Source organism: Perognathus longimembris, chromosome 2, assembly GCF_023159225.1.
Source record: "Perognathus longimembris pacificus isolate PPM17 chromosome 2, ASM2315922v1, whole genome shotgun sequence".
Lineage (NCBI taxonomy): Eukaryota > Metazoa > Chordata > Mammalia > Rodentia > Heteromyidae > Perognathus > Perognathus longimembris.
Genome location: NC_063162.1, coordinates 117,101,557 through 117,119,757, shown reverse-complemented (window position 1 = coordinate 117,119,757; position 18,201 = coordinate 117,101,557). Strand labels below are relative to the sequence as shown.

The window sequence follows — 18,201 nt, the reverse complement described above, 5'->3', positions numbered from 1 at the left end:
AGAAAGAAATACCAACTGTTTTCAGCTACGGCAGAGGTCACTCTGTGAAGCCTAATGTTTGTATTCAATACAGCGAAACTACTCTTGAGGTCCTTTGTTGCTGGAATATAGATAAATTTTGCAGTATAATCCCAAGGGTTACTTATCACTATACTTTTAAATGATCCTATTATCATACAACTTAAGACAGTCCCTAAAGATTAAACTATTGCTGTAATTTTATCTGCCAGATTATGAATGGCATTAGCCTTAATGGTAATGCCCTTCAAGCAAAAAGTCTAAGAGTTTTCCTTTTATATACTCAAAAATTAGGAATGTAAACCTAATATATACATATATACATGGATATGAATACAAATATAATAAAATTAAACGTCCCAAGTCCAAGTAGTTGGAATTTCAAAACAAGTTTAAAATTTCAGCATTTTCTGTCATTTATGTACCAGTTGTTTATTTGTTTGTGTCGAAAATGACTTTCCAAAATTATTGTATAAATCTTTTGAGTTTGCTAATAGAAAAGCACACTTGAAAGCATCTCCAAATGACGGTAATTTCTCTGCAGTTCTAACCTACTGTGTTACTCAGCTTGCATTGTCTGCATATGGAGTGGGAAATATATGAATGACAGAAGTATATGTTTCTAAAATGTAAAGGAAGCATCCAATTGCTCCCTTATTCCCTGAATTTCACTGTACAAATTGTATCATATCACATAAGTGCATGTCTTTCCTGATGAAAAGATTTTAAGTAGCTGCTGTTAGATACTGGTTAAAGAAAAATTCATTCCTTGCTGACATTCTTATAATTTGTGACCTATAATTGGTTACATAAATACTGTAGGCAACTTTACAGCTATTGTAACAGCTGCCTGCATGTCTTTGTCCTAGATACATTTGAAAAGAAAGCACATTCTGGGGTAAAAAAAAAAAAAAAACATTTTTCATTTTATATGGAAGTACTATATATATTCAGAATATATTCATATGTTCAATACTGGATATATTCAGTTTTGATATCATTTAAGATATTATTACATGATGCAGCATAGTCCAAAGAACTAGTCCCCTCCCCCCAAATAGTGATTGTAAATGTCATATAGCTATTTTTCTACTAAAGTAGTATATTCAATTCTGGGCCACAATATTTGAAATATACCTAATACTATATTAAATACAATTTTCTTCTTCTAACTTTAGTGATAATCTTTCAAATCAGTCTTTTTATATGTAAATCCAAAAGTCTGAGTCAACAGCTAAAAGTCAGTTTCATTTCTATTCTGGAATTGGATACTGAACTCTGCAGTTCTGTACTGTAACTCCAAAGCAATGTAGTACTTCCCAAGCATTTGCAGACTATAAACTCAATCTCAATCTTTTCCAACTACAGTTACAAAAAAAATGTAGATTAAAAATATTTCTTCCCGGACTTGGAAAATGTTATACTAAGTGAAGTGAGCCAGACCCAAAGAAACATGGACTCTATGGCCTCCCTTATTGGGAATAACTAGTACAGGTTTAGGCAAGCCATAGCAGAGCATCACAAGGCCCAATAGCTATACCCTTATGAACACATAAGATGATGCTAAGTTAAATGAACTCCATGTTATGGAAACAATTGTTATATCACAGTTGTAACTACTTTCAACGTCCTATGTGTATGTGTAGTTTCTATTATTGATGATGGTCTTGTATCACCTTCCTGTGGTTGTACCTACACTATCTCTGTAATCTTATCTGAGTATATTGGAAACCGTGTTTACTGGTATTGGAAGTAGGAAATTCAAAGGGAATACAAAATTTGAGAGACACAGGGTTAAAAAAAAAAGAGAAACAACTACAAAAGCAATACTTGCAAAACTGTTTGGTGTAAGTGAACTGAACACCTGGGGGGGGAGGGAAAGGGGGGGAGGGAGGGGGGCATGAGGGACAAGGTAACAAACAGTATAAGAAATGTATCCAATGCCTAACGTATGAAACTGTAACCTCTCTGTACATCAGTTTGATAATAAAAATTTGAAAAAAAAATATTTCTTCCCTTTACCAAAACAAAACAAAAAGTAAACTACAATTCCTTCAATGGCTTCCCCAAATAACAAGAGCATACAGGCTCAAATTGCATTCAGGCTATCTATATCAACATCTAAGTCTAGCAGGGCTTTCTAGGGGAAGCTGTGACATGTCTTAAATGGACCAGTAAGTCAATGACAAGCTGCTCACTGCTGGAGGCAGCCACCTCATTTTGTGATGGCAACCACGTAGCTCTTCCAATGCATCCTGGAGGCCATGATGTGGATTTCCACAGTGCCCCCTTCATTTCTTGGTTACAAACACAGAGCCACGACGTTATTAAAGAATATCCAGAGGTTGACAACTTAATAAGTAGGACCAGACTCAAAATTCGTTGCACCCTTCACCTTCAAATGTATGCAGCTTACAACCCTAGGAAAACACCGCAGATCAAGAACATAAACAATAAATGACTAGAGATTATACAGCAGCTTTAGAATCCATCTATTATTACTTGCTTTTCACACATGAGCAAATAGTCTTAGATGACATACCTGAAGTCACATAACTGCCCAAATGGTATTTTATCCAATCTCTGTTTTTTTTACTAAGACTTCAAATTTCAGTGGATTTGTAATTTTATCAAAGTACCAAACACAGTAATCTCTCAGTACATTTAGAGAAAAGATTCCTAAATTTCCTTGCTGAAAGAAAATTTTCAAGTGATGAATTTAAAACTTAATGCCAAAAATAGGGCAATAGAAGCCAAGATCTAAGATGAACCATGTAAATATTTTCACGTGAATTCAAATGGACAAAGAAGACAGAAACACACTAAATAGCCAGTCACATTCTGCATATCTTTAATAATAGTGGGTACAAAAAAACTTCATTTTTATTTATTGTTACTAGGAACTGATTAAGAACCATATTTCCAATTTCAATGAAAGGCAGGGAAATGCATCTTGTTTTTGTGCAAAGAACACATGTACTAAGGGAAATCTTTTTCTGCTTTGGACTCCCTTCCAAATGGCCAGTCAGTGTGAGGCTTGGTAAAGTGGCTCACATCTGTGTTCCTAGCTGGGCAGAAGTCAGACAGATTGTGGTTCAAGATCAGCTCAGGCCAAGAGTTAGCGAGACACCACCTCAACAAACAATCTTGTCATAATGGTTCCCATTTATAACCTTGTCATAATGGTAACCCATTTATTATGTGGGAAGTATAAGTAAGGTGTCTTGTGTTCAGATCCTACTCTTGTCAAAATAATGTCAAGTGTCTTTTCAAATCTATTGACTAAGAGCTTCAACCACACTCTCAACCTGTCTTCTATATATCTTAAACATTATTTGTTTTAGGACACTGACTTACGTTCCATATTCCTTTTTTTCTCCCATCATTTCCTTGCAAAAACTACTACTCCTTTTTCTGCAGTTCAGCATGTGTCATATTTAGTTTCCCAGTACACTCTTTTTCTAATCATTCTAACTGGGAAACTCCACTCTTTCATGTTCCAGAACAGAATTCAGGACCAAATCCTCATATCTTTGTAATGCTTTTCATAAAGTGAATTTGCAAATAGAGTCCTTATCAGAAAAAAAAACTATGAATTAATCACAACTAAATAGAGAGTCCAAGGCAACAATAAAGTCAGTCTATGTTCCCCTCGTATTCACATTATTTTCTATCCTCGTGGTCTCTTTCAGTGTCAAGGAGTCTTCTTCCCCTAACCCTCTTCTCGCTTTCTCTTTGGGCTTCTTCCTGAATTCTTTGTTCTAAGTTTCTGCTAGTCCCTAAAGGTGAAGGCCATAGGAATCTTAGCTCCCACTTAAGAAGGAAAGGAAGGAAGTAAGGAAGTGAGGGAGGGAGGGAGGAAGGAAAGAAGGAAGGAAGGAAGGAAGGAAGGAAGGAAGGAAGGAAGGAAGGAAGGAAGGAAGGAAGGAAGGAAGGAAGGAAGGAAGGAAGGAAATTTTGCTGCAGGTAGAACATGATTGGGAGCAGGCCAGCTGAATTGAGCTTCTCTGCAGAAGTCATTGCAATAGACAGACCTACCTTCCCCGGTCTTATGTCTTTCCATAACTTGACGTGGAGGACGCTTAAAGACCCATCCCTTCCTGGTAGCCATAAAAAAGGGAAAACAATCAAAGAGGAAAGGCATTGGTATATATAAGATCCTTCTATTGCTTCCTAATTTTCATGCCTCCTCCCACTATAAAGATTTTTTTCAAACCATCGCTTTCTGCTTCATCAGCATTTTTCTTTCCAGTAGATCATCCCTATAGCCACAAACCTGACCTAATAGTTCCCATTTCTACCTTCCACTCATTCCTTTGATCCCCTCACAGCGAAACTCCTCAATGTGTCTGTACTCAGAGTCTCAAATTTCCATCTCATTCTTTCTTCTATCATAGGCCAAACTACTCCATAGTTAAATTCCTTATATTCAAATTTAAATGCCTCACTAATTTCACTGTTTTTAAAGACCCATCTCTTCCTGGTAACAATGAAAATGGAAAGCAGTGGAAGAGGAAAAAATACTATAAAGATGAAAGTACCATAATTTCCTCCACATAGAGTGAATGTTTTGAAGCAAAGAGCTACACATTAGAATGCCAGAAACATGGTGGCCTGGGCTAAACAGAAGTCTCTTTGCACTGCAAATATATAGAAATAGAAATGTTAAATCAAGTAAAACAATATATAATGGTTTGATATCAAGTGGGGATATATCCAGATGCCAAAAAGCAAGAACGAATATTGAGAAATAAGAATTTGCAATGATTGTATGGCCCCAAACAACGTAGACACTGGCTAGGGCTGTATACTGGGCAGAGCTCCATGCCCTGGGGCAGTTCAGGCTTCTCATTCTCTCCTAAGCTAACCCTAGTCAGACTTTCTTGTATATTAAATCCATTCAACATTAATCTTGGTTGTCTAAAGGGAATCTATAAATGAACATATCAAAACTGACTCATGATCTCACATATACACACACAAAACATTTCACCCATGATTAATGTGTTAGTTGGAATTTCCTTCACGTAAGTCAAGAACGGTGAAATGATTCTTGATTCCTCTGTTTCTTCTATACCAACCTTTGTGTTTTAACATCTTTTTAGCATCATCAGCCTTTTCCCCTGTTTGTTATGGCCCTGGTCCACAGCACTCTGGTCTCCTTCCCATCCCTCTTCTCACTCTTGCCTCCAGTTCAGTTACTTCTCACAGTTGCTAGAATGAGTCTGAGAAAACATTTTAAAAACCGTATTTTTCCTTTGCTGGTAAACTCCAGTTGCATTCCCATTTCAGTCAGAGTAGCATTGCTGAAGTCGTTTCCATGATCCTGAAGTAGGTTGGTCCTGCACAACTTGTCCTAACCAGCTCATTGACCCTATGTACTCTGTTGCTCCTTCTGCTCCACTTTGATCCTTCTGTGACTGTTCTTTGCTATTCTCCCAAAACATCAACCAGATTCCTCTTGTAGGCAAGAATAACTGGTTTGGTCAATAATGGTTTAATATCACTCTTCTTGAGTTAGTCACAATTGGCAAGATGTTGTCTAAGAGCAAAAAAAATTTAAAGTGCTTTACTGGGTCATTTAATAAGGCATTGGAAGAAAATCTTAGAAGGAAATAACCCCCAACCATTCAGAAATTATAGTTTGATTAGGATGTGACATGACATAGACATTAATATAGCCATAATTTCAAATGTTCCTAATTGTATTGCTGTACTTTAGAACTAATAACCTTTGCAAGTTCTGCTTTTCCCATTATTGTTTAACCATCAGAGATAATAACTTCTGCTTTCCCTTTTCGCCTAGCTTTTAGAGAAGTTATGCAATCAGAACAGCCTTTGGGTGGAGTCTTCAAAATACAGAGAGTTTCAGAGACAAATATTTACTTCTTCCTGTAACTAGCACTGGAATAGTCAGTACCTAGAAGACACTCCTTTGAAAAGGATTATCATTTGATCAAGTTCTCTCTGCATCTGCCCCTTTGAATTATCACATGTACCTGGAGGTCTTCACCGCTTTTCTTTCCTTTGTAGCAGGTACTTGTTCAGGGTTGAAAGTGACAGTGCCTTCACACACGGTCCATGGCATCAGGGGTCAGGCCCTCTACCTCCCTGTGCACTATGGCTTCCACAGTCCAGCATCAGACATCCAGATCATATGGCTGTTTGAGAGACCTCACACCATGCCCAAATACCTGCTGGGCTCTGTGAATAAGTCAGTGGTTCCCGACTTGGAATTCCAACACAAGTTCACCATGATGCCACCCAATGCGTCTCTGCTCATCAACCCACTGCAGTTCACTGATGAGGGCAATTACATCGTGAAGGTCAACATCCAGAGAAATGGAACTCTATCCTCAAGTCAGAAGATTCAAGTTACTGTTGATGGTGAGTCCATAATGACTACAAGTAGAAAATGAATATGCATTTTGCATAGTGAGAGGACACTAGACCTTTTGGCTTTAGGTCCTGGTCTCCGCCACACTGGACTATTCCATTAACCCTAAAAACCCAATTTGTTAGGCTGCTAATGACATTTTCTACTTTATGAGACATTTTGAGGACTAAACCAGGCATGCATATAGGAAATATGCACAGTGATCAACAAAAGATAACCAAGAAATAAGTAAACTTCATTTTTCTCCTGGGAACTACCAAGTATAAAAGTGCTGAGATAAAGGAAATTGTATTTACTCAATAATAAAATGCACTCTGGTCCCTGGGAAGAGCTATAATTTTTGTCCTGTGGAGATATTTATTTGTTACCCTATTTGGCAAACTCAGCTCAAGAAACACATATAAGTACAATAGAAGTTTCTTGTTGCTCAGACAAGGAACAGAGCTAGCTAACTTTCTGATATTTATTTTCTACATTGAGATATGTAAGTAGCATACCCTAAATATATTATGTTCAAAGCTGAACTTTGGGTTTTGCTAACTTTTTTCTCTGTTTTTTTAAATTTATTTTTCTCCCAATATTTTTTCTCTCTGTTCATTTGACATTTCTCATTTTAGCAGATATTAGATCTATTTTATCATGTACTCTCTCTTTTTCTTACATTCCACTTCCAGTACATAGGAAATCTCTGTTGTCTTTACCTTCAAAATACAGACAGGATCAAACGACTTCTCACCACTTTAAATTACTATCCTGCTTTGTACCATGAGCTGTAGACTGGAATATCCTAATAGCCTGCTTCTCTCTTACACTTACACTTCTGCCTCCTGTGGCCTAAAGCCTTCCCATAGCTGTTCATTTTACTCAGAAAGAAAGTCAAAGTCCTAACTATAACTCGAAGGGACCAACATACCTCTCATCTGTCTATCCCCATTCAAATTCAATTCTCTGCTTTTTAAATTTACTTCTGTCTCCTCCTGGCTGGCGAATTTAGTCTCTTTGTGCCCTGGTGTATACTTTCCATTGTAGGAAAATGTAAGTAACATACAAATAAATTTTCTTAAAGAAAATGAATCATCTTCAACTAAAAGCTTGATATGAAATTAAAGCCTATGTACTGGAACCAAGCATAAGTTCCTTACATGTCACCCAGTTCTCGCTGTGTTCTGTAACAAAATATAAAAAGATATTATTAAGTATAGGATAGAAACATTGCCAGATGTGAAGCTTTTCCTTTGCTCTTGGATATCCTATAACTCTTGGAAGAATCATTGTTTTTATCAAGCAAATAGTCAAAAATTACAAAGATTGATGAAGGTTGCTGAATGTGAACACATATAATTTCTACCCTTATCTATTAATTTCAAGTTTTACAAATAAATATTTACTATAATTGAAATTTTATTTTATTTTATTTTTTGTCAGTCATGGGGCTTGAACTCCGGGCCTGGGCACTGTCCCAGAATTCTTCAGCTCAAAGCTAGAGCTCTACCAGTTGAGCCACAGTGCCACATCCTCTTGAAATTTTTAATTTGATAAGTATTATGTGCCATGTGTCAGACTCATTCAATACAACTTTTTCTACAACTTGTCTTTCTAACAGGAATTTTATTGGAATTGTCTTTGATATCTCAAATTTAATATAATCTCAGTATTACACTTGGTTCTGTGATCAGAATGAATCAATGTTGAAATGTAAACACTGGTTTGTTAAAATAACCAGCAAGGTGAAAATAAGCATGCAAGGCAATCAAAAAATGAACAGCACTTATAAACAGAAAATGAAATTGTGCGTATGTGAATTTCCAAAACTTTTCCTCGATTCTCCCATATGAAACCTATATTTTGCAGATGATAGATGAAATCTTGAGGTGACAACATGCATTCCAACAAGTCAAGAGAGAGAAATAATCCTATAAACTTTGCTACTTATGTTGTTTGAAAATCAGGAAGTTGGCATTCTTAACCCTTAACTACATTATCTAGAAAGTTCTTTATTAGACAATAATTGAAGAGTATGGTCGATAATTTGGTTAACTGATGACAGAGTTTTTATATTTTCATTTTGTACTTTCTATAACTTTTTAATTCTCTCCTTTAATTATTGCCTGAAATGTCCACAGTATGAAACATAAAGCATCGGAATCATTTCCTCAGGATTTAATATTTGAAACAGCTCATAGAGATTTGTTGTACATTCATGAATGGAAAAATCCATTTTTATTTCTCTTGACCTTGTAGATCCTGTCACCAAGCCAATGGTGCAGACACATCCTTCCTCCGGGGCTGTGGAGTACGTGGGGAACATGACATTGACATGCCAGGTGGAAGGGGGCACCAGGCTGCTTTACCAGTGGCTAAAAAATGGGAGGCCTGTTCATACCTGTTCCACCCACTCCTTTTCTCCCCAAAACAACACTCTTCATATTGCTCCAGTGACCAAGGAAGATGTTGGAAATTACAGCTGTCTGGTGAAGAACCCTGTCAGTGAACTGGAAAGTGACATCATTGTGCCTACCATATATTGTAAGTTTTGTTTCAGTGTTGTATCCAAGTTTGTTGGCTTGTTGGGGTTGGGGGTATTCTCAGAGGGGTGGGCATATACTAGTGTCAAATGTCACTTGGCCTTTAACTGGAGTTCATTACTAGATACAATCACACCTCCTAGGTACTGTTAGATCATGAAAGATAGATAGATAGACAGATAGATAGATAGATAGATAGATAGATAGATAGATAGATGCACAACTTTTATTTCTTGAATATTAAGGTGAAATATTGGCTAGATGCCATTTGGATACAGTCTGTGAATCAGTCCATTGATAACTGTGTTATGGGAATGGTCCAGTGCAATGGTAGGCGTTATGTACCAGCATCCCTAGCCTCTACCCACTGTATACCAGAAGCCCCTTCTCCAGTGTAACAACACAATATGTCCTTGGACATTACGTATGTCTCCTGAGTTCTTTAAATACAGCAGAAAGAAAATATGAACAGGTAAATTTTTAAAAAAAAATCTAGGAGCATTGGAGCATCTTTATGTTATTCTTTATGTTATCTTGTTGTTTTCTTTATGTTATTGTTTTGTACAAACTGTTGTGGTTCATATTTCTTAAAAAGGGCAGAGATCTAATGGTGTTTGGTTTTGACCATGTGCTCTAGCTGATATCATGTCTTTGGAGAGTGTGATGGACAGTGTAGTGGATATGAGCTTGAGTTGTGTATTTGGACTAAGTGGAAATGTTATCTTGCCACTGCAAGTAAGACCCTGTATCAAAAAATTAAGTAAATAAACCAAGCACTAGTGGCTTACTCCTGTAATCCTAGTGACCCAGGAGGGTCTGAGATCTGAAGACTCTGGTTTGAAACCAGCCCATCCAAGATAGTATATAAGACTCTTATCTCCAATTAGCCACCAAAATAAGCCAGAAGTGGATCTGTGACTCAAATGAGTGCTAGCCCGAGCAAATAAAAGCTCAGAGACAGCATCCAGGCCCTGAGTTGAAGCCCCAGTACCAACACAAAAACAAAAACAAATAAGTAAATAACTTTTTCAAAATAATAGAACAAAATCCATAATGTTCTGAGGATGTAGCTCAGTGGTAACCTGCTTGTTTTGCATTCATGAAGCCCTGGGTTCAATCCCCAAGTACAAAAACAAATGAGATTCAAAACGAAGAAATTAGTGTGGGTTGCATGGGAAGAACTCAGTAAGTGTTAGTTAGCTCTTTTTCTTTGCATTTTTCTCTCTTTTTTCTTTAACTTAAACCTGTGCTAACATGATTGGAAACATGGCACAAAGAAGTTATGGACATATAGATAATACAGAAAATGCCTGCAAAGACAAAACTGAAAGAATACCTGGAGAAGAACTTCCTCTCCTATCATATATATAGAAACACAACCCAATATCATTCATTTAATATAGTCTATTGAAATCACTGTTTTTCTTCATTTCAGGTAATAACAATTGAATAAAATGGAGATTAGTCCTTCTATTATGTTACACATTGATCAATTTCCAATTTTTACCATTCCATGCTAGCAGGGACTACATGCCTAACTTAATGCTATCCTCTTTTTTCACTGGCTACCTTTTTCTTTTCGACATCATCTTCTAAAAGACTAATCTGCCCTCACCTGATCTCCTCTCTTCAGTGTTACCTAGGAATTCATGCTCCTTCCTTATCCTGGTTCTCATTGCATTGTACTTTCCTCGATTCTTCTCCACTCATAAACACTCCAACTTCAAACATGTATTCCACATGATTCATTTGTACAGCTGTAGGGCAGAATTTGACATAGATTAAAAAACTCAATAAAGTTTCTTAAACTTGACCAAAATGGGATAGATTATCTCTGTTCATATCCCTTTCAGTCTAGTGTTATTTGATGATACTGTAGAAAGGTTAAATTCCTATTAGAAGATGACAGCCTCTTCATTATAGTGCTTTGGCCTTTTTTTCTGACCTTTAGCTCAGTTCCTCCATAATCTAGTAAGTGTCATATTCTAATTTCCTCCCATAGAGGTCCAAATCATAATTTAGAATTTCAGGATGACTCACTCACTGTGTTTTCTAAAATATAGTTTCCAAGAGTTTTCTTTATGAAAACAGGAATTGGTTTTTATTTTGGCAGGAAAAACATGTTTAATGAAGTTAAGCAAGATTGATAATTATTTATAAGGTTATGATACCATAATCTATTATTGACCTGGGTAGAATACAATGTCAAATTAATTATTTAGACAAATAGCTATTACAGTTCACAAAATGCATATGCCTTCTAGATCCAGTTGTAAATAACAAACCAGTAACTACAATCTTTTGTGTGTGACATATGGCAGTGCTGCAGGGGGTCACTCAAAGTGATAAAAATTAAAGGGGGAAAAAAGGTCAGGCACAGTAAATACTTAACATCTGTTCCCAAGCACAGTGGTGAGCAGCATCATGATGGAAATTTAGGTATTGTTCCACCCAGCCATAAATTGTTAAAGAGAACAGATGATATTGCTATGTGGATTTACAAGTCCTTTTGTAAACAACTATTCCTGAGGCAAGGTTCATTTCCATTGGGAATTCTCTGCCAAAGGCAAGAAAGTGAACCATAACTGAAAGTTAAAATGGAATTGTCTTTCTGCTTTCATCCAAAGATCAGAGACTGCTCTGTTTGAATCACTCTAAAAGTCTCCAACTAGATTGCCCATTCAGTTGAATAATGCACTAGGCTCTCCTTCCCGTACAAGGATGGTCAGCCTGAAGAGCTAATGAATCGGGAAACAACATCCTAGTATAGTGAGAAGAAAATAGATTGTAGACAGTATTACAGTGTGGAATATAGAGGTGTGTGTGTGTGTGTGTGTGTGTCTGTGTGTATGTGAGACAGAGAAAGAAACAGAGAAGACTTGATCATACACTGACTTGCCATCATCTGCATTTGAGCTATTTCTCAAATTAAAAATAACTTTGCATTGTCAGGAATCCTGGAATATCAGGATTTTTTGTAATTATTATACATTTCTTTTTTTTTTTTTTTTTTTTTTTTTTTTTTGGCCAGTCCTGGGCCTTGGACTCAGGGCCTGAGCACTGTCCCTGGCTTCTTCCCGCTCAAGGCTAGCACTCTGCCACTTGAGCCACAGCGCCGCTTCTGGCCGTTTTCCGTATATGTGGTGCTGGGGAATCGAACCTAGGGCCTCGTGTATCCGAGGCAGGCACTCTTGCCACTAGGCTATATCCCCAGCCCTATACATTTCTTATAGTCAGATAAAATGTTACATATGAAGACATCATATCAGATACAAGGAAATTGAGTGCCTCAAAGTGTTATAGTCCAGGATCTGGAAGAGATGCTTGGGGAGGGGAAATAGAGTTTAAGGGGTTTAAGTCTGACTCTGAAAAGCCTGATGTGATATGTAAATGAGCCATAAAGAAAAGATTGCGCTGATCATGAAGCCAAACAAATGAGGAACTAGCAAAACTCAAACTTGTCAGCTAAGATAATCGGTCTTTTCTTTGAAAATATATTTCTATATTAAACAAGAGCTATTTTATTTATTTAGGTTATTGACCTTGTTCATTAGCCTTTGCTCTAAATGAACCCACAATATGAACCTACCCTCTACAACTGAAGAATTACTACAGTGAAAACATTTCATTATGTGGCAGGATTCAATGGTGATTCCAAATGAGGAATTCCCGTCAACTTCTGAGTAACAGCAACACACTTTGAAAGCAATAATTCTCATGTGTTTATTATAATCACAAGGCAAATTTATTTTTTTTAATTTTTTTTTGCCAGTCCTGGGCCCTGAACTCAGGGCCTATGCACTGTCCTGGCTTCCTTTTGCTCAAAGCTAGAACTCTGCCACTTGAGCCACAGCACCATTCTGTTTTTTTCTCTGTATGTAGTGTTGAGGAATCGAACCCAGGGCTTCATACTTGCTAGGCAAACACTCTTCCACTAAGCCACAGTCCCAGCCCCCAGCCCCCCAAATTTATTTTTATAGTCACATTTTGTACACAGTGGGAAGACAGACACTTAAATTTAATGACCTGCCTTTTTTTTTAAATTAAACATTTTTCTTTATTGTCAAAGTGTGGTACAGAGGGGTTACAGATTCATATGTAAGGCAGTGAGTGAGTACATTTCTTGTTCAACTTGTTACCTCCTCCCTCATTTTTCCCTCACCTTCCCCTCCCCCTTTCTTCCCCCCCCCCCCCCAAGTTGTGCAGTTGATTTACACCAAATGGTTTTCCAAGTATTGCTTTTGGAATGGTTTGTCTTTTTGTCCTTTGTCTCTCAATTTTGGCATTCCCTTTCCCTTCCCCAGGTCTAATACCTGTATAAACAGTATTCAAGGTATTCGAATGAGATATAGTAGTAGCATGGGTACAACCACAGGAAGGTAATATAAGAGAAACAAAACAATCAAACAAACAGACAAGAAAAAATAGGCAAATATAAAAGGTACAGTTTCACATGGGATGATGATAACAGTTACAACAGTGGTATAACTCTTTTCTCCATAACATGGAGTTCATTTCACTTGGCATCATCTTATGTGGGTGCAGCTATTGGGGTATTTTGATCTTCTACCATGACTGACCTAATACTGTACTATTTCCTAGGAGGGACACCACAGGGTTCAAGCTTCTTTGGGTCTGGGTCACTTCACTTAGTATGATTTTTTTCCAAGTCCTTCTATTTCCTTACAAATGGGGCAGTGTCATTCCTTCTGATGGAGGCAGAGAATTCCATTGTGTATATGTACCACATTTTACTGATCCACTCATCTACTGAGGGGCATCTAGATTGGTTCCATGTTTTAGCAATGACAAGTTGTGCTGCGATGAACATAGTTGTGCTGGTGGCTTTAGTGTGGTTTTGCGTGTAATCTTTTGGGTAGATGCCCAAAAGTGGGGCTGCTGGGTCGTAGGGAAGCTCTATGTTTTAGCCTTCTTAGGAACCTCCACACTGTTTTCCAGAGGGGTTGAACAAATTTGCATTCCCACTAACAATGTAGTAGGGTTCCCTTTTGGCAACATCCTCTCCAGCATTTGTTATTGTTGGATTTCCTGATAATGGACATTCTTACCGGGATGAGGTGGAATCTCGATGTTGTTTTGATTTGCATTTGCTTCATGGCCAGTGATGTAGAGCACTTTTTCTTGTGACTCTTGGCCATTTCTCATTTCCTCTTCAGAGAAGTTTCTTTTTAGGTCTTTAGCCCATTTTTTGAGAGGGCTGTTAGTTCTTTGATTGATTGTTTTGGAGGAATTTAATTTTTTGAGTTCTGTGTATATTTTAGATATCAGGCCTTTGTCCATTGTATGGCTGGTAAAGATCTTTTCCCAATCTTTGGAAGCTATTATTTTGGAAGCTATGTCTTTTTCCCTACAGAAGCTCTGCAGTTTGATACAGTCCCACTTGAATGTTCTGCTTCTTATGATCACATTTTCCTGTCAAGTTTTGCCTTGCTCTGCTCTCAAAATGGCTCCTGAACTCAACTGTGTGTATATAGACTCACCTCTTACTTTTCCAGACCACAGTGAATTTCTTCCATTGGTTTCCTTCCATGTGAACCATACCCAGTGCCACCTGGCCAGAAGGAAACTTTGCTTCCCTGATATTCTAAGAATGCTTACAACCTGAAGGGTCTTCAATATCTCAGTTTCCCCTTCCATACCTAAGTATCATGTGCATAGTAATATCTCAATGTTGATTTTTTTTCTTTTTTCTTTTTTTTTTTTTTTTTTGCCAGTCCTGGGGCTTGGACTCAGGGCCTGAGCACTGTCCCTGGCTTCTTTTTGCTCAAGGCTAGCACTCTGACACTTGAGCCACAGCGCCACTTCTGGCCGTTTTCTATATATATGGTGCTGGGGAAATGAACCCAGGGCCTCATGTATAGGAGACAAGCACTCTTTGCCACTAGGCCATATCCCCAGCCCTCAATGTTGATTTTTGTTGAGTGAGTAAAAGCAAATTGGCATTCCTATTCTCATACTTACTATTCAGTGACTTAAGAATAAGAGGGTTCTACTTTATGTGCATTGCTCTGCACTCCATTTCTGAGACAGGGACTTGAACTCAGTACCTGATGCTTTTTCTCATTGTCTAGTGCTCTACCAAAGGAGCCACGGCCTCCAACCCTTTATTTAATAGTTACTTTTGACAAGAGTGAATAGAGGAGTAGAGAAAAGAAAGCAGTCAAGTTCATAGGCACCAAGTCCAAATTCTTACTGCAGCCAGGCAGAGAAGGTGCTTGTGGAGGCGTGGGGGGGGGGGGGGAAGGGGTGCAGATGCGACAAGCATAAATACCAAGTCTTTGTTTGCCAGTGGTATTAGCATCTTTCTGTAAGGTCACACATATCAGAGGTCTCCTGTGGGTTGGTCCACTCGTGTCATGGACCTCAGGTGGGCTGGCTCATGCAGGTTGGAGGTCTCCCTTGGGTTGGCCCACGCGTATCAGTGGTCTCCCAAGTGTTGGCGCACCAGTTGGAGGTCTCCCGTGGGTCGGCACACGCATGTCAGGGATCTCACTTGGGCTGGCCCACACATGTCAGAGGTCTCCCTTGGTTCGGCCCACGCATATCGGTGGTCTCACGTGGGTGGGCCCACGCATGTCAGTGGTCTCCTGTGGGTCAGCCCACGCATGTCAGAGGTCTGCCATAGTTTGGTCCTCGCGTGTCTCAGGTTTTCCGTGGGTTCGTCCACGTGTGTTAGAGATCTCCTGTGGATTGACCCACGCGTTCGGAGCACCCTTGCTTTCCTTTTTTATTGCTAAAGATAACTCTGTACCTTAAGGAAACTATCATCTATCTTAATGATCTCATGGTTTTTATACTGAAAGCCAGCAAGCTGAGGGGAGCTTTCCTCCCGCGTGGGCTGGTGGGGTGGAGAGAGGAGGGAGTGGAGAGTGGAGTGTTGACCATGGCCAGCTCTGAGATCCCTGCTTCCCACCGCTAAGGTACCCAGGCAGCGCCGGCTATGTCTGTCCTGCCACAATTGGCTGTGGAAAGTCCGTCCACCCACACTAACGGGAACGTGTTCTCTCGCTCATGTCCATCCTCACCAGGTCTGGCCACTCCTTTCTCTCACCTGTTGGCCCTAGTGGATGATAGGGCTGGACTCCCAACCTATATACTTATGTGTGTCAGGGCTCTCCCGTGGCCCACGCATGTCGAGGTTCTCCCGTGGGTTGGCCTACGCATGTCAGGGGTTTCCCTGTGGGTTGACCCATGTGCGTCAAGGCTCTTCTGTGGGTTGGCCCACACGTGTCAGAGTAACACTTAAATAATGACTGACTTATCTAATCACTATTTGTATTATCACACATGTTTAGTGATGATTAATCAGCACTATTTAAAAACAAAATCAGGTCATTACTAGGCAACCCATTTTAGTTTTATCTAGTTTGTAAATTCCAAAAGAAAACAAATTGCTTTTATTTCTCATCCATTAAACATGTTACCGTTGAATATCTTCCAAACACATGTTTACTGAATAGTTGGTTGCCTAATCAGAGAATTATATAATTGGATAATGATTTATTACAGAACTAATACCATGAGGTAACAAGAAAGCTTTCTGATACAGAAATTTATGCCATTTGAATTCTCTTTAGGAAAGCAATACAAATAATTAATTAAATACATTTTAAGAGTCCTACCTCTGGGCTTTAATAGTTGGTACAGATCTTGTGGTTGCTTTAAAGGTTAAATGTGGCTATATGGCTATATGTATAGATATTTAAAATCCCTTTGCATGGAAACTAGGCAATTGTGTCTATTATGATCAGCTGAAAAATTAACACAGTTACACCTAAAATGTGAAAATTGTCACAACGTAAACCAAGATCTACATGAGGGGAGAAAATTTACATAGCTGGGAAATATTTTTAACCTCTCTATTTCTGGGAAAGCAATAAGGTATGTCTTTATCTGCTGGTGTTCTGATGTTGTAGAAAGTTAAAATGCTACAGTAGTATGGTAGTGTATGGGAAAATATCATGGGATATCCATAATTAAGTTATTTTTTGTATTCATGACAGTGAACATGCACACTTTTCCAAGTGAACTTGTAAACTGAGCTTGGTGGAGGAATTTGCTTAAATCTTCAACTGTTAAAATCTTATGAAAATATGAAACACTCCTATATCTATTTGCACAAATCTGTCTTCCTTGTGAAACTGTGTCTTCGATAAATATTTGCATGAGCCATCCTAGCACTGAGAAAAAAAAACAGGCAATTTTCAAAGAATTGTTGTCAGAGAAAACAGTGTGCATAATACATTGGGGAAATATTTCCAAGTGGAATTCACATTTCAGAAAGAGCGAGTATGCCTAATAAGATCACACATTTATCAAAGGCAAAACTAAGTTGCACAACAAGAATGAGAGTGTCTATATAGTTGGAAACTAAGTTTGAAGTTTTCACTATTATAAATAAAAAGTTCAATCTCAATGGTTTCAGTTCTTAGGTATACCAGAATAAAACATGGTAGATCCTCACCACATATTGGAAGTCTAAATAAGGACCTGGTTGCCCAAGCCTAAAGAGAAGACATTCAGAGAAAAGTGAAATGCTCCCAAACTATTCTGTCATTACTTATGTTACCTATTTCTTTTTTGCATTGATTCAGATGGACCTTATGGACTTCAAGTTAATTCTGATAAAGGGCTGAAAGTAGGGGAAGTGTTCACTGTTGACCTTGGAGAGGCCATCCTTTTCGATTGTTCTGCTGATTCTTATCCTCCCAACACGTACTCCTGGATCCAGAGGACTGACAATACAACATATATCATTAAGCATGGGCCTCTCTTGGAAGTTGCATCTGAGAAAGTAGCTCAGAAGACAACTGACTATGTGTGTTGTGCTTATAATAACATAACTGGCAGGCGGGATGAAACTCATTTCACAGTCATCATCACTTCTGTTGGTAAGTCTGTCTGACATAAAAGGAAAGGATTTCAATGCAATGCAAATGTGTGATGGCCTTGCTTTCCCTAGCTAATGCCTATGTGAAAGAGAAAATCATTGTGGAGTCTTTAGTGCTCTGTTCCCTAGGTTAACTATCAGTGTGTCAGATTATGCCTTTATGTTCATTATGGGTAAAAATATGTCTGTGGTATCTAGAAGTGTATTCAATTTAAGGATCTCTCACTGCCTAAACGTTCTCCATTAGTATCTACCTAAAGTATTTTCATAGTGTCATAAGTATTTTCATAGTGTCATAAGCCCCTATTTTTCTTATTACCAAAGCCAAAAGACAGCTTCAGTCTTAATGT

General features: G+C 38.3%; 1 protein-coding gene across 2 annotated transcripts in view; it reads left to right on the top strand.

The window, feature by feature from the left end:
• Positions 1–18,201, top strand: part of Hepacam2 (HEPACAM family member 2) — a 38,362-nt gene that overhangs the window by 2,249 nt on the left and 17,912 nt on the right. For both annotated transcript variants that reach the window (XM_048340031.1, XM_048340032.1), the window contains exons 2-4: positions 6,052–6,405; positions 8,657–8,941; positions 17,556–17,852. In XM_048340031.1, coding sequence (XP_048195988.1) covers positions 6,052–6,405; positions 8,657–8,941; positions 17,556–17,852 — 936 coding nt within the window. The remainder of the gene's footprint in view (positions 1–6,051; positions 6,406–8,656; positions 8,942–17,555; positions 17,853–18,201) is intronic.